Source organism: Falco rusticolus, chromosome 8 (genome assembly GCF_015220075.1).
Source record: "Falco rusticolus isolate bFalRus1 chromosome 8, bFalRus1.pri, whole genome shotgun sequence".
NCBI classification, from domain to species: domain Eukaryota; kingdom Metazoa; phylum Chordata; class Aves; order Falconiformes; family Falconidae; genus Falco; species Falco rusticolus.
The window spans coordinates 13787897-13815620 of record NC_051194.1 but is presented as its reverse complement, the minus strand read 5'-3'; the positions used below and the strand labels follow the sequence as shown (position 1 = coordinate 13815620).

Below are 27724 nucleotides of genomic sequence, written 5' to 3'. Positions count from 1 at the left end.
TTGTAAGTAATGACATTTATTCTAAGATATAACTTGACATTATGAACATTATTATTATTTACACCTGTGTCTCTACAAAGCATGAAATAGGAAAAATACATATTCCCTTCTTACCATTGAAAGTCACGTGGAGAACCAACCCTTCTCTATTCTCTATCTTTCCCGCATGAAAAGCTCCTCTCAAAAAAGATAAGCAGCCTTTGTGGCATGTTGAAATACGCTGTTAAATACCAAGAGTTGCTAGTACATTTTTAAGGTGCTGATATAGCTTCCTAATCAGGAAGTTACCACTATTTTATACATTCTAATACTACACTCCAAAGAAATAGTGACTATTTAGTAACTCTGCATCTGCTGTAAAATTCGTATTTAGATTTCTTTCATACAAAGATCAGACTCAAAATTTAGCTTCTTCAGTGTCACTTGTTTTCCAATAGCTTTTAAACATTTTCATTTGGTGCATAAACCAATTTTACAGTACTCTGAAAACTCTTACAGATATTAATGTACTCAAAATAGAAAATTAGTGAAGCAAGAATGAGTATAGTTATACTGAAAAATAGCCTCTGGATCCCTACAACGTAATTTGGTTTTTTTGGCAAAATAAGATGTATTTACAAATTATAAAATACTTCCCCAATGTCCATATTTTATTTTTTAAAAAATAGTATATAAAGGCTGAAAATGGGAAAAATTGTCACAATTTTAGTTTCAAAGCAAAATAAAGAAAGAATTCAGTGCAGTTACAAATACATCCAAGTGTGCCAGCCTGCAGCCAGTTAGGAAAAGCAAACTGCAAACATGACATCTCTGTGCAAACAAGTAATTACTGACTTGCATCTACTTAAATTGTTCCCATCTAAGCTCTTCAGAGTTGAAGAATAGGGAATACAAAAAGTGACTTCACATGTTCAGTCCAGCTACCTGCTAGTAAAAGCTATATACTCCTTTTGCAATAGGTGGAGGAAAACAGCTGGAGATAGGTCATCTGACAGTTAAAACTATTATAGCGCCAGTAAAGCAGCTGACGACTCACTGGAGTCAATTAGTCAGCCCCTAAACATTTTCTCACACTAAGATGTTTAGACAAAGCAAAAGACCCTGAATTTTCTGAATCAATGCAGCATTGCATATGTCTGTTAAAATTAATTTCGTTTTAATGTATTAGAATTAATTTCAAGATAGGAAACCTTAATTTTCATTTGGCTGCATGTAAAACGTTGTGTGCTTTTTAACTCCCACCAGTGTCCATTACACCTGCAAGAAAGTTGGCTTGGGTTTGATTTGATTAGGCATATCTTTCCTAATTACATTCTAAAGAAGGATTATGGAGATGAAGGGTGAATATACAATAAAATAATAGATGACTATGAAATATGAGAAAGAAATCCTGGGAGTTTCTGTTGAGAAGTAAAATATTATTACCTTTAAACTCTGAATATGCTGACAGTACTTTGCCTCCGGAAAAAAGCTCTGGGGAGTTTGTTATGGGCAGTTCAGGATAAAATGCAGCTTGTTCCCTAACTAGCTCTCAAGACTTGCTTCCAGGAAGTTCCCTGGAGCTGGAGGCTTGTGTTTAGCCTGATGGGTAGCTGCGTCTTTCTGTCTCTTCAGCTTTAGACCTTGAAAACTCCCTGACATCTCAGGCCTGCATTTCTAGATACTGCCAAGAAACTGCTTGTTATCAGTCTGGTTGTACTTCCATGATCACTCTCAGCAAAAAAAAAAAAAATATGCTGTTGTAACTAACCAGCTAAAGTACATAAACGATAGTTTCGATTTCCTTTTATATCTTGTTTTTTTAATAAATATTAATTCAAATTAAATGATAGGAAAATGAAATTAAAGAAAAGCAGAATTTATCATTGCAGAGGATTGCAGCTCCCTTTCATGGGATTTCTTAACAATATTTTGGGTCTATTTCAAATGCTGCAAATCATTGCAGCTCCTAATCTTTCAGTGAAACCATGCCAAGTTATAACAGTTTAGGATCAGGCTTATTTTATCAATCCTTATTGTGCTTTAAAAAATAATCCTGTTATTGATGTTTTTATCAATGTAAACATTCAATTATTTATAACAGAATTAGAACAAATGTACATTCTTTTCTTTGACAATTGAACAGAGTAATTTAACAAGAACTTTTATAGTAGAATCAATGTAAGAAATCTTGAGAAAGTATTGTTAGAACTCTACAGTTTCTATCGTTTTGATTGGTCCAGGGCTTGTTTCCAGCTGATGTCCATTATAAATATTCCCTGTTTGAAAACTGAGAGCACCTGTGGATAGACAAATCCTTTAAAGTCCCTTTAAACTCGATATGACCTTCGGTGATTTCTTTGGAACCTCGAGTTGTCCTTCAGTTGGACAGATGGTCATTTCGAAGGTGCATTGCAGTAGGTTCAAAAAACTGGAAGAAAAGTTTAGAGAGAAGTTTAAGCTACAGGTTGCTAACAACTGAGTTAACCAACAAAACCACCTGATCTCTAACTGTCTCAGCAGCCTTACACTAGAACTGCATTACAAGGGAGACTCCTCTCAGAATCTGGTGTTTATTACCTGGATCATCAAAGCTCAATTGTAAGTATGTACGACAATGACTGTTTTCTCCTGAACTTTATTTTCCCAGTGTTTAAACTGAAACATGATGTAACAATACACATTGGAAGTTTTATGAATATTAACATACTGAAGTTGAATACTTTTCCAGTTCTTATTTCTTTCTCTGTTCTTTTTTCCTTCCCACTTGACATCATTAGCATCTCATCTTCTGCTTCAACTTGTTGTGTAACTCTTTTTCTCCCACAATACTATGTTCTCTTGTGTCTAAATAATATCCAGGACTCAGCACGTTCAGTGACTTTGTACCTTCCTCTGCTCCCAAACATAAAAAATGGCCTCTGCTTGTTTTGCTGTAGTTTATTATCAAAACTTTAACATCATATCTTTCTTTAGTTTGATTCACTCTATCATTCTACATTTTATTATATTAAAAAACTGTAATACAACATTACATATCATAATTAAGACAGATTACTTTAGAAAGATGCGTAGCAAGGTGAGAGATTAGCATATGCCTTGTGAGTGATGTGGCAAAGGTAAAGTTTCTTACACTTTTCTCATTAAAAGAGTGTTCTTTGCATTTTAGATCAAGCAAATTTTAAAATAAACTAAGCATACAGCTCACCTGCCAAGGTCACTGTCATAAATTAGTATTCAGCTCAAGGACTTAGTCAGATTTAAAACCAAAAACAAAACCAAAAAATGCTGTATGACAAAATAGAAAGCTGTAACAACTTTTTCCCATTTGTCATATAGGTTTGTTCTCCTTTCAAGTACTTCTCTATTTGTGTAGACAAATGTGTATTTTTTGTTACTGTACAGAGCTTTTTGTGAATGGCAAATATTGCTGTAATCTACAGAACACGCACCACAGAAACATGCCTGTTCCGTCTTGCATGTATAAATCATGGGGATGTCACATCTTTAAACCTTCCATGTAAATTAATCACAACTGACCTTACATATTGAGGGAGTAAGTGTCCTTTTAGAGTAACTTTAATGCTTTACGGTTTTTTTTCATATTATAAATGGCACAGTGCTGTTGCTATAGTCATCTGTCAGCATCACAGCCATAAAAACTTCTGAAAGAAAGGGGAGCTTACCATACAAGTATCAGCTTTTTCTGTGGTCTAAAAACTGGCATCTATTATTTCAACTGGGGATTCTTTACATACTTATTTTCATGTATGTCCTTTTTGCTGTCCTTTGGTTATATTAGGTTCTAACAATGTGCTGTCTAACAAAATGCTGGCGGATAACTGTATCAGCTTCCTTTCTATACTTCACCAGTATAACTGTTGTCCTGCCACACTGTTGCTACTCCATAATGCAAAGCAGTTTACATTGAAATACTTTATGTATCAAGTTGCATGGCAGAGAAGTACTACTGCGTAAGAATGTTCTCCCACTTGTTCCAATGGAGAACAGAACCATTTATTTACATATTAAGGCCAGAACATAACTTTATTCCCACCCATGTATCAAAAGCATCCAGTTGAAGCACTTAATCTCAACTTGGAATTTTTTCCCCATAGTTTTTATTTTTTCATCCATAGAATCCTGCTATTTTGCGTTAAAATATAGCAAAAGATTATTTTCTTGATGGCTACTTAGTTTGCTACTAAACTTCCTAGTTTCCCAAGCTGGACTTGGCTCAATACATATGCAAGTACAAATACAGAATTCAGTCTATGACACTTTTGCTATCTGCCCAATCCTGGCTGCTCTGAAAAATAATTATTAAAATATTTTAAACCATACATTTTATTAGAAGCACCTTCTTTATTATAGAAACTTACAGAAATTTTAGGATTTGTATAATTATCATACTGCAAGTTTATGTGCATAGCAAGATAAAGGGTGATTAACCTGAAGTCTTCCAAAAAGAAAATGATTAAATGGAGCTGGAAGAAAAGGTACTCCAAGGAGCACTTTGAAAAGTACTCAAGCTCCAAGGTTCTTATCAGATACAATATACAAGAATGACTTCTCCATTTTTGTAACCTATGGCCCATCACCTGAGCCATAAGAAAAATGCTTAGCAGTGCACAGAAATACTACCAAACAGCTTAGGAGAGAGCTCCTGGTCTCATGAAATTCTGTGTCATTACATTAACAAGTCTGTTCATTCTAGCTCATGCTCTGAATCCAGAACATTAAAGTGAAAAATGATTTTTGCGCTTCCTTCAGAGTCTGACCAGAAGATAATGACATGAGTTGAAAACTGCCTTTGATTCCAGTGCTAATAGCCTGCCTTTACAGATTCATGAAATGCTTCTTGATTTATTCTGTATGTACCATCCAAAGACAGTAGGTAGCTGTTCTGTTTAGAAATCTCCACACTGACAGACTTTGGTGAATTATGTTCTGCACTCCAAACTACACTAATCAAAATCCTAGAAAACTGCACTACAAGAACTTGTGCACAGAAAATGTGGTTATTTTAATGAACTGATTAGACTTTTTTCCATTTTGTTTTTTTTAAACAAAAGCCAAATGAAGTTGAAGTAACCAAAAGGAAAAAAAAAAATAAAAGAAAAGCTAATATACCTGAAAAACTGCACAAAATGCACTTTCACAATTAAATGAAATTTCTTAACTGAATAATACTGTACCAGCATTTAATCTTTTGGGCTTGAGCCTGTAACTGAGTTGAACTGGCCCTGAACCATGTTGTGCTTTGCTTGCCTAACTTCTGTATCTCCTCTGCTTGAATGGGAAGACTTACTCATGTTTAACGTATTGTTAAAAGCAAAACCAGTCCTGGTTTTCCTTGAAAATAACAATTTGTAAAGTGATACATCATATTGAATTAGAAACCTAGCAATGTATATCACAATCATTATTAGTAACAACTGGGTACACAAACAGGAAACTGTCATTTATGAAGAAGAGCTTGATCCACATTTTACATAATTGTTTACATTCTTTCTAATTCAAAACACCCCAGCTGTCAATGCTGTTCTGTCTTCTAAACTCTGCTGCTGTATTTCTGTCATTCTATAAGGCTACTACAGAACGTAATTTCTGAGTTTGTGAGCATGTTTGTGGGCTTGCAAAAGTGGCATTCTAAAAATATTGAGTAAGCACTATGTCCTAGACTTTTGAAGTATTGTGAAAGGCCTAGTTCTAATTTAACTCTTAATTTACAATGTCCAGTGTAAGTATTTAATCACTACCAAGGCAAATATGTTCTAAATATTTCTAGATTGAAAAGTGAATGGTTGAATGAAATCACTGGAGTTATGGCAAGCTACACAAACTGAGGAACTGGCCTCTAAACAGAAGCTGTAATGATTATACATGAGCTTTTTTGATACTTCCCTTCTCTGATTGAGATAAGTAATTTGCACACATAGTCAATATTTTAATAGCAGGATCAGTAACTCTGGCACAAATGCTAAATTTATCATTGGGCAGATTTTGAGTGGCCAGGAGTTAGCAGCTGTGACCTCTTGAGAGAGACATCTGCAGGAACATGTAAGAGATAGTGCCTCATATCTTCCTGCCCTCCTGATTTCATATAAGCTGCTTGGCAGCACACTCCATCTTTGAGAGACAGCGTTTTCCAGATCATACTAGAAGCAAAAATCAGCAAAATTAGAGGCTAGTAGCCTCTGTTTCAAGCAGAGGCAAGATGCCACCAATCAGCTGATCAGCACTGTCTTGTTTACTTTGAACTACATCTCTTGGCTGTCCATGAGATTTCCCTCAGCCTGCTTTACCTCTAATCTAGGAAATAAAGGCACAATTTGATCACCACTCATACCAGATTGCCAGCCTCTGTTTTTATTGATGCGGGGACTTTGTGCATTCAGTACTATCTAAATACCATCATTATCTCTCTAGCTGTCCTAAATAAAGCTGAATGTACCAATCATTGACTGCAATGTACAGTGAGATTCAAAAACTCTATGGCAACGAGGCAAATGAATGTATTTTCTTACCAAGGAAATGGGACACCATTAGATGTATTTAGGCAAAAGGGAAAAATTAGAGAATTAAGGCATTAAAGACTTAAAGTTTAATGACTAATCACTGACTGATTATTCTAGACATGCTCAATTTGCAGGACACACCGCTTCTGGACCTCACGGATATCTAAAGACATGAACACTCTCTGCCTGATTCAAGCAGACTTAAATAATTTAGAAGCTTTATCGGCATAAAACAGTTTAGCTATATGAAGAAACAGGAAAAAATAGTGTTAAAATGTATAAAACCAGGGAATCTTGATTCACAAACTGTATACTGCAGTCAGCAATTCTTCACACTATGGATAAATGTTTAGAGTGTATAACAAACTTTTTCAGGAGACTGTTATCTTGACCAAACCTTGCGAGATATTAAAGTTCTTATGTCCTTCACTGTATGGCTTCAGCAGATAATTCTACCATTCCTTACTGCAGATAGGAAGATCAAGAAATGCAAGATGTAAGATTAGTTTGCTAAGAATGGCATCATACGTTGTCTTACACAATGTGTTCTGCTCAGTGCAACGTGGCATAGAGATAAGTGTCTACATTTCACATCTTCAAATAGCCTTTCTGCGTTGCACAGAGTGCCACTACTACTGGAAGCCAAAGCTAGTTTTTTAGAGAAAGTTGTTATCAGTAACTTTCCTCAGAAAGGATTGATTAACTGGAGTTGCAAGAGTAAATGCACAATTAAAAAAATACTGGTTAAGTAAACATATTACAAGCAAGTATTCAGAAATTCTGCTACTCACTTCCATAGTGTCTTTTGAAAGATAAACAACCCAGTATACCAGGTTGAATCCTGCAAATGCAACTGGAAATAGGATCCTAGAATACTGGTCTATTTTACTTGTGCCTCCAATAGGTGGTGGTGGGGCTGGTGGAGGAACAGACACTGGTTGACACTGGGATGCACTATTTGATATTATGCTGGCTTCAGGAGACTGATCTGCCTGGCATGTTACGGAGTTTACTCGCTTCTTCAGGTTACAGTTGGAGTCAGAATGCTGTGGAAGAAAAAAGAAAAAAGAGGAGAGGGGGAAAAAGGGGTGAGTTTTGGATACAGTTTTAGGTTTTGTGATCATTAGGCTTCTCTCCATCTTTTTACTGAACTTTCTAATTTTTTTTTGCTGCTTTTCTGCTATAAAGCAACATATATAGAAGTAAATTTCTGTCCTGAAGCTTTGCTGTAAAAACATAAAAGAATGTGCTTTCCATATTTTAATATGGTAACAAATGGAAGCTACAAGAGAGAAAGAAAAAGGCAAGATGGAGCTAAAACGAAGAGAAAACAAGGTAATGGTGTATCTAAATTGCAATATATTGATATGACTGAAGTATAAGAATAAAGTTTAAATAAAATAGCACATATGGGCTGGCTCAAGTGCAGTCTTCAATGTGTGAGCCCATTGATGAGTTTTAGCAAACAGTCACTAAATGGAGTCAAGGTGTCGCACTGTTATTAGTCCCCAAACTAGCGCTGATGAACTAGAAAACTGCTGCACAAAAGGAAATGGACTAACTGTACAGGTCCTGAAGACATGAATGCTAAATTGTTCTGTAGTTTTTCCTAGGATGAATTTAACTTTCAAATAAATCTCAAGATTTGCACAGCAGTTTCTTGCATACAACCGAAGACAAATACTCATCTTAACTGTAATGGGACTATTTTTATTTTCATTTGTGGTAAAATGAAACAAGATTATTCCTATATTTTGTACAATATAGATAGCCAGGTCAAATTACTGTTCAGAAAGCTTTAAAATCTAGCCAGACCTCAGGACCATTTAGAGTTTACCTCTTAGTTACTAGGCTGATGTATATTTGTTAGGTGACCTGTTTTATTTGTGGCCAAGTTGCCAATTTTTTTTACCTTCACAAGAAGTAATAGATTTCTTCCTTGCAGAAATGGCTTGGGGATAGGATCTTCCACAGGCTCTAAGCCTGCTCTAATGGATATCAGTTACCCACTTTCACAGTAGTACCAAATGGGAGGAAATTTTCAAAAACCTTGCTGCTACTGCCACTACCCAGGACTATCATTGGTAATGTGGATGTATGGCAGCAGCCATAAATTCATCTGATGGCTGAAAAAATACAGAAGAATGCCTAGAGTGTCATGTTGATTTTTATTGTTTTGATATGAAGTACTTAAGTTTTCTGTTAATAGGAAGCAACAGAAATATCTTAGACTCTTAAAATGCAATGCTAATATAAAACATTATAGTTGAGATTGTCTAAAGCATCATCAATAAAGGATTGTAAAACATAATTCCAGATTACTGATGAAAATTCCTGTGCACAAAACTGCACAACATACACAGCTATTCTTGGGCTTGAATAAGCAGCTGTTTTGGTCAGCAGAATTAGATGACTGAGTGACTGAAACTGATGAGGGAAGTCTCAGACAATGTAGATAACTTACTATACAACATCATGTACATATAGTAAATGGAATAGTAACATCTGAATGGGTTTAAGGTAGCAAAATTCTGTCAGATAAGCAATTTCCAAAGTCATTCTTTGGGAGTGATTTAGTGACAATCATTCACTTAAATGTAGCCCACTGTCAGCATTTTTGGGATTTATCTTGCAGGATTTCTATGCATGGAAACAGACTTTAGTCAATCAGATAAATGACTGGCTTGTTAAGAGGAAAAGAAGCATTTTCTGAAATACATTGCCTATACTTGCACTTGGGCCACAATTTCTAGATAAGACTAGCCTAACACACCTGGTATCTCATGTATGACTTAAAATAGAGTTATAACAGGAATTATCCTTTTAGCGGTCAGTGTTACTGTTGAAGTATCAGAACGAGTGATATTGCTACAACAAGATGCCAAGTTCTGCTCATGGATGAATTGACTGGTATCCAACTGAAATTAGGGAGAGATGGATTCCTCACGGCTGATTTTAGTTTAAGTAGAGGTGGAGAACAACACCTTATTTGCAGGGCAGGGGAAAGTGCTTTTTCTGTATGTGTCTTTTACCTATTGCCCTTTTTCTTCCCCCACAACCCATCAACATTCCCAAGTTCCCATATCCTTCCTTCTTCCACTTTGCCATCTACACACCAAATGACTAGTATTATGTTTTGAATGGATATTAAATGACATTCACATTCTCGGGCTGTGCCTATCTGGAACGCAGATGTTTGGTTTTGTATTTTCCAGTAACACAGCAAGCAACAGACAGAATTAAATGGAGGATGATCTACAGATGTGTCACAGAAACACAAAGAGGGTTATCCATGTCCACTTGCACTAATCGTAATAATAATCCCACTCTATAAACAGACTGACTGATCAAGCCTGAGCTACTGCTTTCATTCAAGTTGCTATTCTAGTTTGCTTGTACACCCTGCTTTGAACTGAATTGTAGAAGTCTTAAGGTAGCTTGTTTTTAACTTTACTGCAAGACAGCTCAACCTTTTGTGAAGAATGAGTGGTTCCTAAAAATATAAGTGCTAGGGTGAATCTTAGCCCTTTTAATCTGTAATATTCTGGTATAAGTGTTGTGGTTTAACCCAACCCAGCAACTAAGCCTCACACAGCCGCTCACTCACTCCCCCCAGCAGGGTGAGGGAAAGAATTGGAAGAGTAAAAGTGAGAAAATCTGCGAGTTGAGATAAAGACGCTTTAATAAGTAAAGCAAAAGCTGTGTATGCAAGCAAAGCAAAATGAGGAATTCATTCACCACTTCCTCTCAGCAGGCAAGTGTTCAGCCACCCCCAGGACAGCAGGGCTCCATCATGTCTAAGTTACTTGGGAAAGCAAATACCATAGCTCTGAATGTCTTCCCCCCTTCCTTCTTCCCTCACCTTTATATGCTGAGCATGACATCATGTGGTCTGGGATATCCCTTTGGTCACTTGGGGGTCAGCTGTCCCAGCTGTGTCCCCTCTTGACTTCTTGTCCCCCCCATCCTGCTCTCTGGTGGGGTGGGGTGAGCAGCAGCAAGGGCCGTGGCTCTGTGTGAGCGCTGCTCAGCAGTGCTGAAAACATCCCTGAACCATCAACACTGTTTTCAGCACAAATCCAAAACGAAGCCCCACAGTAGCTACTGTGAAGAAAATGAACTCTACCCCAGCCAAAACCAGCACAATAAGGTGGGTCAGATTCTTCTCTGGATGATTCAAGCATGACTCAGGAGTTATTGTGCTGAGGTGATGGAGTTAACAGTAAGTAGAACAGCTGTAGCATATGGTCTGTGGATGATGTTCAGTACTGAACATATGAAGAACGTAGAGGTAGTAAAATCATTGTGATCATCTGAATAGGCACCTGGAAAAAGTTTAATCCTGGTTGTTATTTTATTTTTAATATTTATTAAATCTCATTCCTATAGAAGGAAGATTATCTTGGTGAGATTTCATCTCAAGCTGGCGACAGGAAGATCTGGACATGTATCCTCAGAACTTGGGGAGCAAACTAACTTGATCATGCTCCCACTTTGGGACCAGTTTATGCCATTTCTATTAAGAGTGCTATTAATAGCTTCTCATTATCTAAAATAGTCTATTGCAATATTCAGGAAAGACCTGTGCATTTTACTGTCTCAGTAAACCCACAGGTTTTTGTCACGCTCTCCACCTGCCGAGGAGATGGTTATGAGTTGATATAAAGCATTAAGAAAGCCCCCGAATAGTTCTTTACACTGTCTTTAACACCCTCATATGCTCATCCAGCAAGTCCGGGTCTAGACTATTTTCTTGTATACCACCACCAGGACATGGAATTCTAAGTCCAAATTTATCCCAGATGTGTAATGTGTTTCTTAGTGTGGTAGCTGACTGTAGACCAGACTTGCTGCCCCAGAACCACAACTCATATTTTTCATTGGAATTCACTGCTATTCTAAGAGAAGGAGGTGGTGAGAGGAAACCATACAGTTCCTTATTACAGTTGAGTTCTGAACAGCAGCTACAGTAATTTCTCTACTATATTTAGGTTTAACTTTTCCTTCTGACAAAGATTACGTGCAATGACATCATGAAACTTTAGCAAAACACAGTGAAACGCCTATTTTGCATAGTTCACACAGCCAATCACTCAAATAGTAAGGACTGTTTTACAAGTAGCAAGAGCAACAAGAAACCTGTGGCATGGCACACTGTGTCATAATGAAACAATGAATTTTGTTAAGTTACTGAATCCTGATGCAGAGGAGTACTCTTGCACTCACGTGGAATGTTAGCCCCATCAAGCAATTAAACTTTTCACTACAAATGACAGTACAGATTGCATAACTTCTGTTTAATGTGAGATACCACAGAACTGGACTAGACAAAGACTGGTACGTATATGGGCTAGAAAGGTATAGTCTGGCTTCTACTAAGCTTCTGCAGCTCAGCTATATGATCCCTAGAAAGCTCACAAAGCAGTCTCATCTTGCTTATAAAGGTGCTGCTCTCTTACAATTCTCATCAATATCACCAGAATTTGCTTATGCTCAGAATATCTCAAGAGGCTCTCAGTAAATTGATTGGCTTCTAGATTTAAAAAACCCAGCACGTATAACCTTGGAGTAAACTGAATTCTTTGTCTCCTTTTTCTGATTTTTATATGGATGCTAACTGTGATTGATGAATGTGCTTTGTTCTTATGTTTCCTTTCCTCCAGAGATTTCTGTAATCCATATTTGTAAATTTTTTTCTATTCTCTGTTCCTTTGTACTGCAAATATACATTCTCACTATCGGTTTAGTTTATGACCTAGCATTAACATGAGTATCTTATATATGTACTCATATACTGGCTAACTTTTAACAAGTAAGAATCTGTATGTCCTTACTTGTTTTACTCATGTCTCTTTTTCCTGTGGGCAATGCAGTAAAGAGGTTCATGAGACTAAACTCTAAAGTTTAGACAAAAAAAAGTATTATTCCTCCTTATCTAATTTATTGGATTAAGGATATTGAACTTTGCTAACATCACAAAAAATAAAAATAAAAACCAAACCAGAAACAAACTAGCACCAAAACTCAATGTCTGTACAAGGCAGAACACCAAACTGAATATATAACATTCTTTTTCCCTGCCTATCTCATCAGTAGACAGTTTGAGTGATTTCAGCTATTCATATTATACATATAAAATCACATGCTACACATCTCCAAAGAGAGATTTAAGTATAGTTTAGCCCCTGCATTCAACGGTGTGATCTGTAAAACCTCTGCATAGCTACTGAACAATTCATATGCAGCACCTTGTAGCAGGACAGTTCACCCAATTATGTAAGATATCCTTTTGGGTATGCACTAAGGTACGTCAATCTTTACAGTCCTGTGCAGTTTAAGTATCCATCTCATGCTCGATTCATTACGACCTATAATTTAGACATTTCTTTGCATACCTCATTGGTGGGATCTGATTCAGAAAATGTGTATTGCAAACATCTATAAACAGTGCTCTGCATAATTAAAAGCTGAATATAGTTTAGAAGTCATTAATAGTCCCAGCTTTAGGCATATCCTTAGGAATTCTAAGTTTTCTTTCCTAGGAAATATTAAGAGGAATAACATGCAAATTTGTTTTCTTTGTGCTTTACCCTAGTAAAAGGGTTAAACCTCCTAGGTGATTATTTGCAGCTTGGGAAAGCCATGCTCAAATTCTTTCTTAACCTTCTGGGATTGAAATTTACCTCAAAAGACAGCCTAACCATCAGGTGAAGATGGTTATGGGGAGAGGCCGTTTCCTCATTACTTCAAAGCTGTTTTTACTTTGCATGGAAAATGTAAAGAGCCATTACAGGCAGAAAGCATAACACTGAAAAATATGCCATGCCCATTGTATTAAATTGCTGTCACATAAAACAGGTAAGCACTAAGGAGAGCAGCGACTGGAAGCCTAATTGTTGTTTTTTCAATATGAATGTGCTCTGATAGAGACTCTTCCCAACATTTATATGTAGCATATCAGAAAAATCATATAATTAGTACAGAGCCTCTGTCAAAACGTATGTTGAACAGATTTAAATGTTCAAAGTCATTCTGCTCTTAAACTTAGCAATGTCATTGCAGAACAATCCCTGTCTCTACATTTACTGTGCTAAATTTCTGCAGCATAGAGAAAATACTTATTTGAGGGCCTAAATGAGCTAGAATTACACAAACAGCACTATAGAGATTTGTTTGGGTTTTTTCTCTGTAATTTACTTTGTTCTCAGTGCCCCCCTGCAAAAAATGTACTGGGATTAGACTTCAATGTTGAACAAAAAAAAAAGTCTAAATGCAATTAATCTTTAATTTTTCTATTTTGGTGTATGATACCAGCTACTTCTAAACCTTCCTTATTGCCCTGCATTGGCTTTGTCAGTCAGACAAGTATTTAACTCAGTCAGAACCAAATAATCAGCATTTACTTTCCTTGTTGGGATGACAAAAAGCCAGTATAATTGAAAGTTGTCATTTGTTTGTAATAGTCTACTTGATAATCTGCAATTGTGGAGGAGCAGGTGGGTCTCCCTAATTTGATTGAAGGTGCTATGTTACCAGCAAAAACTTTAATGTATACAGCTGTTTCTAAAATGATCTCATAAAGGGTTATCGATAATCCAAACAGAAGGCAAAAGAAGTACCTTTTCAGTTACACTCAGATACTCATTAAACATAGTCAGTATATTCTGACGTAATTACAGAAAACTAAATCCCCTATACTGAAGTGACATACGGCTGCTCTGTGGTTGGGCAGGATTGTTAAAGAGAATGAGAATCCTTTTCTGCTCAAGCCATGTTATTTTGAAACACAGAGACAAGGCTATTTGTAAGGAGAAGGAAGCTCTCCCAGCAGTATTTCACCGCTCTGTGCTGTTCTCTGTTAAAACAGGTCTTTTGGAACATAACTGTAATCAAGCTATCACCCTGTAATAATCTTTTGTCTTTTTATGTGTAGTCTCTCGCATGAAAAGGGTGTCTTTTGATCCATGGTGTGTACTCCTTGACCATCTCACAGAGCATTACTTGAAATGGTGCACTCCAGACGTATCACCAATTCCCCTTCCCTTGTAACTTCCAGTACAGTGATATTCCTGGATAAAGGAAGCCACAATGATGAAACAATATGATTGACATAGAAAATACACATTTGAAATGGATTAAAAAGCTAAAGGCCGAAATGTTTTTTATAGATCTGGATATATATATATAACATTTGGTTTTGACATGCTAGACCAAGCTTGGTCACCATAAATAAAAACAGGTTTCTCTCAGGGTCCAGATGACTACTCAGCTTGTTGCCATCATATTTTGGAGTGGAACACCCATAGTTTTGTATTTCACACAGGGTTTGCCTGCAGCTGACAAAGACAGCAAGCCAACTTCTGCTCTCAGTTAACTGAGGTAGAGTGGCTTTCCTGGAACCAGAACAGGCATGCCCGGCTGTCACCAGTTAACTGAGCACATAGTCAGGTCATTGACTCTCTTACTGAAACCAGTGTAGCCCAAGGACTTGAGCACAGTTTCTTTTACTTTCATTAGTACAGTAGAGCAGAATTTGGTCTTCTGCCATCTTCCTTTTCTGAGTATAGAGACGGTTTGACTATGATACAAAAAACAGTGAGAAAAAAATCAGGTTCATTTGAATAAAGCAAAGTTTTTAAATAAAAGTAGCTAGGCTGTAGCGGGCAGGAGGCTTTTTGATAGTATTTTGAAAGATTTTGTTTATTTTCAGGAAACATAGTTAATTTGGAACTAAAAAAACCCTGAATATATTCTGTAAATACACGTATCTTGACAAGTTTAGGCCCTCACTCAAGCAGCAAAAGCTTCTAACTGGATGTTTTAGAACTCCTTTGAATTTTCATTTATACCAAAACTGTCTCCCTGGGCTTCTCTTATGCAAAGCAGGTGAATGGGTCTCCTGTCATACAGAAACTACTAGTTCAGACAGCCTAAAGTTATTACCACTACAATGTTCTTTAGCCACTCTTCAGGCTATTTAAGATAATAATTATTAAAAATATATAGTCTATGTTTCTCTTAATATTGCTACAGGTAGCAAGAGTTCCACTTGCAGTTGTATAGCCATGAAAATTTTCAAGTTAAGTACATCTCAATTTTTCACTTTTATTTTTACAAATGGATTCACCACAACTAGGCAAAGCTTTATAATCTTCAGAAATTTTCTCAATGTAAAAATACCATCTGACTTCTATAAACGCAGAAGCCAGCAAGCATTTCTGACACACTGTTCACCGCTCTTCATCCTACATCTGTCCTTTCATATAGCAAAAATTCTGACAACTTTCATGAGCTTAAAAAGCACTAATAAAAATACTAGCATTACGAGCAGATGAAAAACTTTATCCTACCTAAAAGAGAAAACAATATTAAAAACAAGAATAGCTTAGATAAAACAAAGTATCAAAGCCCAGGGTATCACAGAAGGGAAAGATTTTAATTTTTTTTTTAAAGTCAAGCAAAGTAGACAGTTAAAAAACATTTTAATGACAGGTGGAGTAAATGGGGAGAAAAGGCAAAAAGAAGAGCAGGAGAAGTAAGATAAATTACACAAGGAGTAAAGAATAAGAATTTGGCGTTATAGCAACCAAAAAAAGAAAAATCTGGAAGGAAAAGTGATGGAAGAATTTAGAGAGTCAAATAAATGGAACAAGTTGGGGGGTATGGGGCAACAAAGGGGAAATCAGGACCCCAGAAACAGCTCCTAATCTACATTAAGAGAGAAACTGAGTATTATGCTGCGTGCCTTATTTAAACATAACTGCCCTAAGACAAGTAATGTAGTTATAGAAGTACAAAGCTCAGTAGAAGTTGATAATCCTGAGGAAACAGTCATATACTGATGCAATCAGCCTGTGCTAATTACACTTTTAGCATTCAAATTAGCTCGTTCAGGTCTGTTTCAGCTGAAATTTTATCACTGACTGCAACATCCATCTATGTGACAACATGCAAAAGTTCTTTCCCCCTTACCTTCACCAGACAAAAAAAGAAAGCAAAAAAAAAAAAGCTGCTTAAAATCTGTTATCCTGCCATTCCTCCTTTTTCCTAGCATGCCTTTCTAGAATGGGACCTCTAAAACCCAATAGTTAATTCTTCTAGAAACTATTTTAACTACATCTTTCCTTCAGTTGTAGGCACCCTTCATTTTTATGATTTCATTGATTTTACTTTTTTTATTGCTGCAGAGGTGCGTTCTCATAGATAACTAGTTTTGTGAGAAAAAAGGGGTGGACTTACAGGGCTGGAAAATTACTGTCACAGATAATAAGAGCTTTCAGCAAGGTCACGACTATGGAATTTTTGCCCACTTGGGACCTTGGTGTTAGGAGGTTTACTAGTCTTCCTAAATTGGTATGTAGTTGTAAATAATATTCTTGAGGAAACACTTGTAGTGTGCTTCCTAGATGCTTATTTTATTCCTAGATGCTTATTTTTTGCTTGTTTTTACTTGGAAAAGCTAACAAGTGAATATCTACAAAATGTGGAAGATGCATCTTCAGTTTGCCATTGTGCTTGTTTGTGGCTGATGCCCTTGAGAAGAAACTTGGAAATCTTTTCCTCTTATTAATTTGTTCAACAGCAATTTTGTAGTTTGTGCTTAGCTTGGTCTGCAATGATACAGTCTCACCCAAAGTACTGCAGGAGCCACAATCATCAGGGGTATCTTTGAGTGTATCTCAGCATATGCAGACAGTTATTTTTTGAAACAGTTGTCTTCTAGAGACTGAGGAGGGGAGGGAGGTGGTGGCAGTGGTTTCATAGCATCTGCTGTGAATCCACCAGCAGTAGCATGTGCAGGTAGGTCAAACTGTTTTCATATCACTCAAACAGGGACTTTAATGAAGAAAAGTGGCTTCCCCCACCCCCCTTGCTGGAAACCTCCTTATAATTAACTCAAACCTGAATTGTGTTTGTGTAGGAAAGATCAGACCTATTGTTCCTTTTCATTATGTAGCAGCTATCAACAGCCTCCTCATGCTACATAAAGCCAAGTGATCTCTCTAGCTTTTTTTCTGATAGCTTGCCCTCAAAAAAAAAAAGAAGTCAACAAAAGAGTAAAAATGGAGCTTTAAAACATTTTAAAGTTCCTTTAGTCTTAACAGTATTTTTCTTACTATACGCTATTTTACTGTTGTAATGTTCTGCACATTCAGTCCAGAGTACTGCTCTATCAATTATGATGATATTGGGGAGGAAGGAAGTATGCCCTAAATACTGGCTAAGGCATACCCTCTTTTCCTCTTTCTTTTTTTTTTTGTAAGTTTTAAATATAATTATAAAAGTTTACTAGTTAAAATAAATGTAGATATGAACACTGCAAATATTGCCAAAACTAAATCAGCCTTTCTACTGTCACTTCAAAATCAGCACAAGATTCTGTGAACATTCACTTCCAAGCTCCTTTTAAATCTTTCTTACTTTCTTTTGTATTTCTTTATATAACCGTGGTTTACAAAACTAAAAGCTGTGGTTCTGAGTTAAAATGTATAAAGATTTGCTTATTTTTGCATTTGTATATTTAGTGAAAATAAACCACATTTCTTTATTATGGATTACAATGTTTTCAGTTTTGTCCAATATTAATAAAATTGTAAGCGAAATACAATATGGCTTACAAACACAATGCTTCCCAGTTGAAGTAAAGAACATCTGTTGATTAGCTCCAACAAGGACCAGTAGCAAGATGCTGTGGAGCTTTGGGTTCACTATTATATGCAACTTATCAATTATGAATTTAATGGTTTGAATGTACCTGAATGTTATAATTTTAACTGCTGTTTATAAGCAAATGTGGAAAAATTACTATCTTGTGGGTAAGGTGTTGCCCTGATATTCAATGCCTTCAACTGACTCCCTTATTCAACTACAGACTCAAAAGGTTTTGTAGAAGGTCATTAAATTCTGTTATTCCTCTCAAAATGGGAAATGCGGTGGTAGTAAAACTGATTTTGAAAACAGGAAGGTTACAGCAATAAATATATTAACATACGTTGTGAGACAGTATTCATTACTTAGCACGAGCTGCAAGGAATAATATTTACAAGCAATTCTGACATACATTTTTTGATACTAGAAAGCCTTCCTGTCTTTCACATGTACTAAAATTTATCCTTAATATTTACTTTTATGTTTTTTCGCCAAGCTTCCACCAACACAGATTTTTATGAAAGTAACAGATGCCAAGTTTATGTAAAGGCTAATTCCTCTTCCTCCAGATGACCCACTTATGGTACGTACCAGTGTACTACAGTGATCCCATAATCAGCTGGCCAATGCACATGTTCATTCCATTGTACAGTGTCCTACAAATTCTGCAGACTTACTGAGAACCACAGCTGCCTGACCATGCTGCCTACCGCATTGCTCAAGAGAAGTGTTATGGATAAGTCTAATGGCTTTCCTTAAATATCTTACCAAATAAACATCTCTCTAGTAAACCGTACCTCAAATTCAAATAAACACTATGAATAAAGAAGTCTCTTCATTTTCTGAAAAAAGAACAGCCTTCGATAAATAGATATGATCTGGTTACATAATCTGTTTCAGGTTAAGATCACTTTAATATTGTTTTGCATTCACTACTTCAGCTGCCTCTTCCTATATGATGCTTATTATCAGAAAAGCAAGCAATTACCGAGACAATCTCGTCCTCTGCCGGTACAGTTGCTGCTGATAGTGCTGCTGCCAGTGCTGCTGCCCTGGCTGCCTTCCTCATCGCTCTCTGAGTTTGAAGATTGGTGAAGTAGTTGACAGCTGCAAACTCAATAAGTGCAGAGAAGACAAAGGCAAAGCACACAGCTATGAACCAATCCATGGCGGTAGCATAGGACACCTTGGGCAAAGAATGGCGTGCACTGATGCTTAAAGTGGTCATTGTTAGAACTGTAGTGATTCCTTGAAAATAAGAGAAAGAAAATGGGGGCATGAGAATTCTGCTTCAACTCTGGTACTCTTAAATTAATATATATTATAAAAATAATATCCTTTCTGGTTTTAGCTCTCATCCTATGTACCAGCTAACCAGTAAGCCTGCTAAGGATTTTATGTTCTTAAATAACTCATGTATACTGGCTTGGGCATCTAAAAGCTCTGAACAAATGTCCCTAATACATTGAGCAGACTGAAAGTTAACTACATACTACATGGTGCAGCTTCTTAGAACTATGATAAACATGTGGATAACAAAACTCAGGCTCAAACTATGAAAGACACTTTAGTTGAGGGTTTAGTAAATGCAATGTTTGGCAGAACTCTAGATAAACACACTGCATTTCCCAACAGTGACCCTCATTTTCTCCTGTTACTACACAACACAGACTGTGGCTTACAGAACCCTCACTGAATCAATCAAATTCTGCATTAAAATCAGTGGTAGTCTATGATCCAAATATTTCAAGTAGTAAGTTTAGTCCTCTGTCTGTTGTCCTTAATCACTGGTCATACTCTTTTACCAGTATCTTGACTTGAAAGGGCCTGTAATTACATATACAGAAGGACATAAAAGCTACTTCTCTGGAGCTGCTTATCTATTTTCACACAACAAATCCGGTCATGTAGCTCATAGGCCCCATAGTGTTCTTCACATGAATTCATGAATTTATTCTTTCTGTTTTGGAGTGTACAACATTAATAATGCAGGAAATATACTTACTTCCCACGGCTGCCTGATACCAGCAAAAAGTGCAAGAACAAACTCATTCATTAACATACAAGCCTCTGTGACTCATGTTTACTTATAATTATGCCTGCTAGAACGTGAAAACTGCAGGTATTTAAAGACAGTAAGGTGGAGAATATCCTTTTCTGTTCTTTTCTGCAGTTGGAAAGGGGTAGGTGGGAAAGTAAAAGATGTTATAATGTCATGATGTGATGATGAATCAATATGCTATGAATGATGCTCAGTGGAAAGGATGCAGTGTCATTGCATATTGCAGCATCAAGACAGGGTGACTTGATTATTTTCAGAGGGTTTTTTTGCAACTCTTTCACATGATGTAGCTTGCCAGCTGTCTGAGGTTAACTGTGGCCCAATGTCATTACTTAACATGTTTTAACGAAATGCAAATAGGAGACGGTATAAAAATATGTAGGTTCTACTTCTCCTAAACATGCCAGACCATTTTATAATATGAACAGAAGTATGCTGAGATATATTTCAATTTCAGAGGTCCAGAATGAACTTTTCAATATGATGTGTGATTAGATTAGAATCTGTCCATGTGCTAGTTAGTAACAAAAATGATATATTCTATGTCTGAATAAAAACTTACCGCAGCAGGAATTTAAACTTAGGAATAGGAGTCCTGTTCTATTACAGATATAGATAAGACTTCTCTCAATGTGGAGTGAATATTGATGAAATGCTATGCACTGTGGAAAACTACTTTATCAAACTGAATGCCAAATTACAGTTGGTAAATTGTGTAATGGATGATTGTTTACCCTTGTCTTTCTACTCTGAACACGTCTTGGTAAGTTTTGAAGAATCTGTTACACAATGCAAATACTAAAATATGTTATCTTTTCTTATTAAAAATAAACAACAAAAAACCTCAAACACCTTTCTCTATCTGAGACTTTTTACAAATAAAGTTTAATGACTAGATGTTAATTTAAAATTCCCAGGGTGACCTGCTAGGAAGGTAGAAGCTGACTACTGTATTTTTGCAAAATAATAGATTAACTTTTTGCCAGGAATAAAAAGGATTAGATAAAGGCACATAAAAATGTGAAATAATAGCTATTGCTATATGGATTCAGAGCATACTTAAAATTAGGCTTCCAATAACCATGCTTCTTATTCTAAGTAATTTCTGATAATGCCATGCTTCATAAAACTTCACACATATATACATATATACGTATACGCATAGCTATGTACAAAGCTCAGCATAAAATAAGGAATTTCATACTAGCAATCTGCTGTTCTTTCCAATGACACAATTATAGAGAATGCAAGAGTGCCTCTTCAAGTATTTCTGTCTCCCATTTTTCACTTGCAGGTCTGTAAAGAGTCGGTGCTTACGATCATTAATTCATCTTTGCAAAATGTTCAGAGTATTTATTTAAATATTACCTGCAAAGGATAACTGGCATCCATTTTGGAGGTAAATAAAGTTGCTAAATTAACTTGTTCTGAGAAGCTGGTTTGGACACACACTACTATTAATTTCTCTTCTCTTAAACTTACAGTTTGGGAACTGAGAAGTAAAACCGAAACTTTGTAATTCAGGTATTTGCAATATGATGCAAAAAGGACACTGACTTCTCCATTTTAAACCTTTTCTTTTTTACTGGGGCCTGAAAGCCTTTTTTGTCATAAGGAATAAGCCTTCTTTTCCTCAGATTAAGGTATTCAGAATCCATGGGATTTTTAATGTGAGGACTATAAATTTAGACTGCCTGGGAGAAATAAGAATGGAATAAGGACTGAAATATTCTTTTAAAATGCCAACATGACTAATTTTCCATGATACTGAGAAATGTGTCTACGTTACTGTTTTCATAAAATACTTTGTTTCTAATTCTATATTTATTTTTCAGTATGATATCGCCAGGGTTTGAAGACTTTGTGTAATTGTTACTGAATCAGCTAAAGTCTTCTTTGCACATCACCTCAAGCATATAGAATTAACTTCCACTGCCCACTAGGTAGCAAATATGTTTTACTCAAAATGTAGAGGATGTAACTGTACAGTCCAGAGATGCAACATAAAGCCAAATCAGGTAGCATCATATTTGGTGTACAAACCTCCTACATATATTTTTATGCTTCAATTGCAAGAAACATCCTTGAAAATCTATTGCCTGATTTTTTAATATTTTTAAGCACTTAAAATCTCAACTGCCAGAAAATAATACTTGTAAGTACTTAATGATGTCAAACTGCATCCCAGTTCCCAAGGTGGATTTCAAGAACAAAATTGTTGACCTTCCTTCAGAGGCACCTGAGGAATTTGTGTTCATTCAGCATTCCTAAAAGTTTGCAATGCCTTTACGAATACCATTCCATGTAGGTAGGAAATGCCAACTGACTGAAACCAAATTATACAAAACTTGTAGCATGCTACCTACAAACATAGATTCATTTTGAATTATGAGACTTGCATTATTTATGTTTAGGGAACATATAGCTGCCTTTCTGTTACTGAAGACAAGTCTCACAAAGGGAATTTTTTGTACAGAAATACTGGGTTGAGAGAAAATAGGTTGCGAAATGTGTGTATGCATTGGTAGTGGATTCATGGAGTTTTTGACAAGTTTTATTATTTTTGCTTAGTATTTTTATGATTGTTTTTCTAGAAACAACAATTCAGTCAGTGAAAGTTTACCCCTTAACAGTAAGTGCAGTTTCAGAGCCTATCAATATTGAAGTGGGGGGTGTACATCAAATTTAATAGCAGAGCACACACAAATTAAGGAAACAGAAATCACAGCTTTGGGAGCATTAACTCAAATCACTGGGAAGAAAAAAGGGCCCTGCCATGCAATATGGGCACAACTTTCACATTACAACTCCAACCTGTGCTAGGAAAAGGATTCATCTCACTTTATCTATCTAAAGACCTTGCTAGCTGTTTAGATACCTTTGTAGACAAGGGTTTTTGAAAAAGAGCACTTCAGAATGAGTGCTAGATGAGGTACCTTATGTCATATGAGATTAATACCACCACCCCATGTAATTTTTTGTAAAACTTTAACTCAGATTGGTTTCACATGAGAATAAATCAATATAAAAATTCATCTTTAAAAACTGAGAGGTTGATATTTACTCTGAAATTGTCCCTTGCAGCATATAAAAAAATATTGAGGGGAAGAAAAACATCACAAACAAGTCTGGCTAACTAAACATTCTGAGCAGAGGAATTTGACCCTCATGGGCAGGCTGAGTATTATTTGGTTTAATTTTAGTATTTACTTTTGTTCACTGAAACCTACTATCTGTCTTTTCCAATCCCCACTGGATTACAGTAGCTGTTTGATACAATGGATTCAATACAGTGAATGAAGTGAATGATAAAAGAAAACATTAATACCGGCCACAGTTCTTGCTGGAACAGACTCTTTGTTGATCCAAAACACAACTTGAGACAGGACTACAGTCATGATGCATGGAATGTATGTCTGAATGAGATAGTAGCCTATTTTCCTTTGAAGATGGAAATAGAGCAGCTGAAGTGAATATTCACCTAAAACAAACAAGCAATGAAAGTAATGAATGAATGGTGTATGTGATGCTGAGCTGTCAAAGACCTTAACGCAGCATACCAAAAACTGTTCTGGCTGGAACGGACTCCTTGTTAATCCAGAAAGACACCTGAGAAAGAATGACTGTCATAATGCATGGAGTATATATCTGTATCATGAAGTAGCCCATCTTCCTTTGCAAATGGAAATAAACTGTCATGATTACATATTCACCTGTTAAAAGACAAGTAGGTCAGCATTATTTTGGCAACATATGAGTAAACATTGGCTGAAACCCAACACGCTATGTTCTGAAGAAAGCACTTACAGGCCTCCTAGTGCATAATAAAAATAAGCTGATTAAGAAAAGGTAAAGTGACCTTATGGAAACAGAGGAGAGTAATATTCATTTTATGTATTGTTTTTGCTGGGGCAGGGAGGCAAGGGGAATTGTATGCTTAAAACGATCTTTTAAGAGACAATGGTTAGATTCTTTTGAAGGATTTGAGTTTTCAAAATGGTACTAGATAATTAGATTAATTTGATTCTATATGACAAAACCCTGTAAATTATTTTCAAGATGTGTTTTATAATGTCAATAGTTCCCACATGGCTACATCTTACCTGTGTTAGATTTAATTGTTTCACTAGATACAGTTTGTCCTATGAGGTCATACTGGAGGAGACTGGAAGACTCCTGTGGTACTTCTACTGAATGCAGGGGTCCTTTTTTCCATGTATAAATTATTTCACTTTTGGGATAAGCGTCTGAGTTACAGAGGGAAAAATTATTATTATTAATTATGTGATTTATATGCAATTGAAAAAATAAGTAGCATGATCCCTTTTGTGGCTTAAATACCCACAGAAAAATGCAACCTGCTCCAGCAAGTTCCTAACCGCATTAATGACAAAATACAAAAAAAAACAGTAAAGAGAATGGCTGAGGTGGGACCTGACAGGCATAAGCTTTTGGTTCTTAATGTGCTATAAAACACATACACTGATTACCACAGATCAACTACACATTTTCAAAATCAATTACTACAGATCAATTAAATATTTGCAAAACTAGAGTAATACAGTAAACGTACCACAGCTTTTATGACTTGTTGACGGACGCACTTTGACTACTAGACGTGTAAGAACAATGAACAATAAAATATGCATCAACAACCACACTTTAGTGAGTAAATCCATGTCCTTATGAATGGTCTGAATCTCAGAGGAGAAAGTAAGTTTCTAGTATAAAAAATATAATTAAAATTTTCAGCTACATGATTAAGTAGTGTCCTGTGATCTCACTTCTGATCTCACATATATGTAGACCAAATGTTATCACCATAAACAACTGAAAGATACTGAAAGATACAGGAAAACTTACAACTTCCAAACTTCAACGGACAAGCATGCCCATCCATAGGGAAGTTCACCAACCGCATTGGACAATCAGCATTAATGGTTAGTCTAGAACACAATATAGTAGATGACCATGAAAAAAAAAAGGTATGCAGGAACATTGCTGAAAGAATCAAAAATAAAGGTCAACCAAAAGCTGAAGAATAGGCTCTCACCTCATTGTGTAAAGAATAGTTCCATTCTGCATAATTCTGAAAAGTTTGTTAGGAGTTGTCATATTATGAGCAATAGACTTTTTTCCATTTCTAAAAAATGTGTCTGGTGTCCAAATTTTACTGACCATTAAATTGTTCAATCTCAAAATTTCAGTTGGCCCACTAAACTTCAGCCTCTCATCAGTCCATGTCTGCCGAAAGAAGACATCCATTGTGTATTCCTATGAAAAATAAATAGGTGGTTGACTTACATGTGGGGGCCAACAATCTCAAGCTGCTGTATATACAGTAACTACCTAACCCACATGTCAATGGCATTTCATGTACTGCTTAAACACTTAATCCTGTTACCATTAAGTAGTTACTAAAAAAAAAAGTCTGTGAAAACATATCCTATTTTCGTATTATATAAAGAATAGTTTACAAATTAATCAGTGAACAGATAATTTGATATGAGTAAGGCAAAAACACCTCATTGTCCTCTCAGATAATAATTTAATTCAAAGGGAGGTCTTAGGAATTACAAATATCTCATTTAATACCCTTTCAAAGTGCAAAAACAAACTATCAATGTTTAATTGCCAGAAATAAAAAGACATGCTTAGGGCCTCTTCTGCAGCTTACTTTGGATATTCACAAAGGATGGACTGAAGTGTGTGAGTCACATCACAGCAGGATTGTAGTGTCAAGCTATATTAATCTAAGTTACTTTTCTTAAGGATTCTTTGCAATATTCCCACAAGCCTTCAAAAAGGAGCTCTCTATAGAAGTTGCTTAGGAAATGGAGTTAACCTTGGCCAGAGGCAAATTTTGAAAGAAGGCAAGGTTATGCCTTCTCTTAGATTGACTGATGAAGAGAAGTAGAAAAACTTTTGGTTGTATCTTGGGGCCCACTGTTCCTTGCCTGCAAATTGGACTGCAAGCTCAGGTGAGCAGGTATTAGAGGAAATGTACAAGGGCGAAAACAGCAAGCGGAGTCAATTTCCAGAATGAGAACAGCAATGCCATTTTCCTGGTGCTGCTGCTGTAATTGATGGAGTTCACCCAGGTGCGCAGCTACCTGAATTTGGGAGCACCCACCATGACAAGGAGCAGCAGCCTCTGAAACGGCACCATTCCCCCACAACTGCTCATTAGGTTGTCTCCTGCCACACTGCCTTCCTGCAAACCTATGTGCCAGGCCGCAGATGTTTACAATCTTTGTCACCAGGTTAAAGAGGCATCTTTAACCTCCCACCCGCACCCTCACCGGGGCCTGGCGCTGCCTTCTGTGCCCAGCCTCGGGCCTGGGCCATGGGCTGCCCCAGCTGACTTTGCTGGGGAAATAGGTATGTGTAGCTGCAGCCAAACTGCTCTGCTGGGCCCTAGAGATTGTCAAGAAGATTAAGCCTCGTAATCTGCTTTAATGACAGTCAACTCAGATGCCACCATAATGAATCCCGGGAAAGGGGAGCAGGGGCGGCAAGCGGGGCCCTTACCATCTCCACGTCGGACACCGGCCCAAAGCTGGTCACGTAGATGTCCGTTTTGACTTCTGTCACGGCGCCTGCGGGACACGGAGTCGAGCTGGGCGCGGAGCGGGACCGGGACCGGCGGGCCGGGCAGCCGCAGCAGCGGGGCCGCCCCGCAGGAGCCGGCGGGCAGGGGGCGGCGCGGCTCGGGAAGGCTCCCTCGGCCGCCCGCCCGCGGGGCTCCACCGCCCCCCGCCCGCCGCCCCGCCGCCCCGCCGCCCCCTCCAGCGGGACGGAGAGCTGCCGCTCGCCCCGCCGCAGCCAGCCCTGTGCGCTCGGGCTCCCCGAGGGGACGGGAGTTTCCCTCTACCTCCGAATCCCGGTCGGAGCCTGTTGTCGTAGCCGTCCAACAGCTTGTCGAGGATCCGAGTGATGTTTTCCGAGTAGAGGTCCCCCGCGTCGCCCTGGCCCCCCAGCGCCTTCTCTATACTGCGAGGGGAGACAAGTCCCGCTGTCAGCCCCCCTCGCCGCCGGCCACACTCGCCTCAGCCCCCCGGCCACACTCGCCTCAGCCCTCCCGCCACACTCGCGCCTGTCGAGGAACCGGCCCGCAGGGGAGAGCGCGGGAAGCGGGTCCGGCCCCCCTCGGCCGCTGCTCCGGGCTGCGGCGGGGCTTGGGGGAGCCTCGGGGGGCGGCGGGGAAGGATCGCTCACCTCACAGCGACGCATACCCAGGCGATGAGCAGAGCCATGCCTCAGGTGTGTGCGAGGACGCTCAGGTGCCCTCCAACCCGTCAGCTGGAGCAAGCGTGGGCGCTCATCCCTCCCCGGCGGCCGGGGGCTCCGCCGGGCGAGGGCAGCGGGCAGCCCGGCTGGCTCGGCCCGGCCCCGCGGCCCTCGGGGCGGGAAGGCGGGGGGTGGCCGCGGCCGTGTCCCTTTGGGATGCGCCACCGCCGTGCAGCCTCGTCTGACCGTTCCAGTGGAGGAATTAGGGTTTGAAGGGACGGTG

The 27724-nt window shown here is 37.8% G+C and overlaps 1 protein-coding gene across 4 annotated transcripts; it reads right to left on the bottom strand.

The window, feature by feature from the left end:
* Nucleotides 1–27724, bottom strand: GABRA6 (gamma-aminobutyric acid type A receptor subunit alpha6). 4 transcript variants are annotated; one of them, XM_037398461.1, is made up of 11 exons: nt 27430–27723; nt 27086–27204; nt 26743–26810; nt 25265–25485; nt 25075–25157; nt 24315–24458; nt 23772–23924; nt 23540–23692; nt 19138–19397; nt 7292–7546; nt 1–2410 (listed from the first exon to the last, which is right to left on the bottom strand). In XM_037398461.1, exons 1-11 carry the CDS (start codon nt 27465–27467, stop codon nt 2360–2362), a joined length of 1545 nt encoding a protein of 514 aa, XP_037254358.1. In that variant the 5' UTR covers nt 27468–27723; the 3' UTR covers nt 1–2359. The 4 variants fall into 4 exon arrangements, with proteins under 4 accessions (XP_037254358.1, XP_037254362.1, XP_037254361.1 ...); XM_037398465.1 differs by lacking the exon at nt 7292–7546 and having other exon boundaries at nt 27430–27724; XM_037398464.1 differs by lacking the exon at nt 23540–23692.

Coding starts and splice junctions, on each gene's coding strand:
- GABRA6 (XM_037398461.1), bottom strand. CDS start 27,467: ATGGCTCTGCTCATCGCCTGGGTATGCGTCGCTGTGAG. Junction 23,925..24,314: donor AACAATTAAATCTAACACAG/GTAAGATGTAGC, acceptor GTCTTTTAACAG/GTGAATATGTAATCATGACA. Junction 23,693..23,771: donor TCCAGCCAGAACAGTTTTTG/GTATGCTGCGTT, acceptor TGTTTGTTTTAG/GTGAATATTCACTTCAGCTG.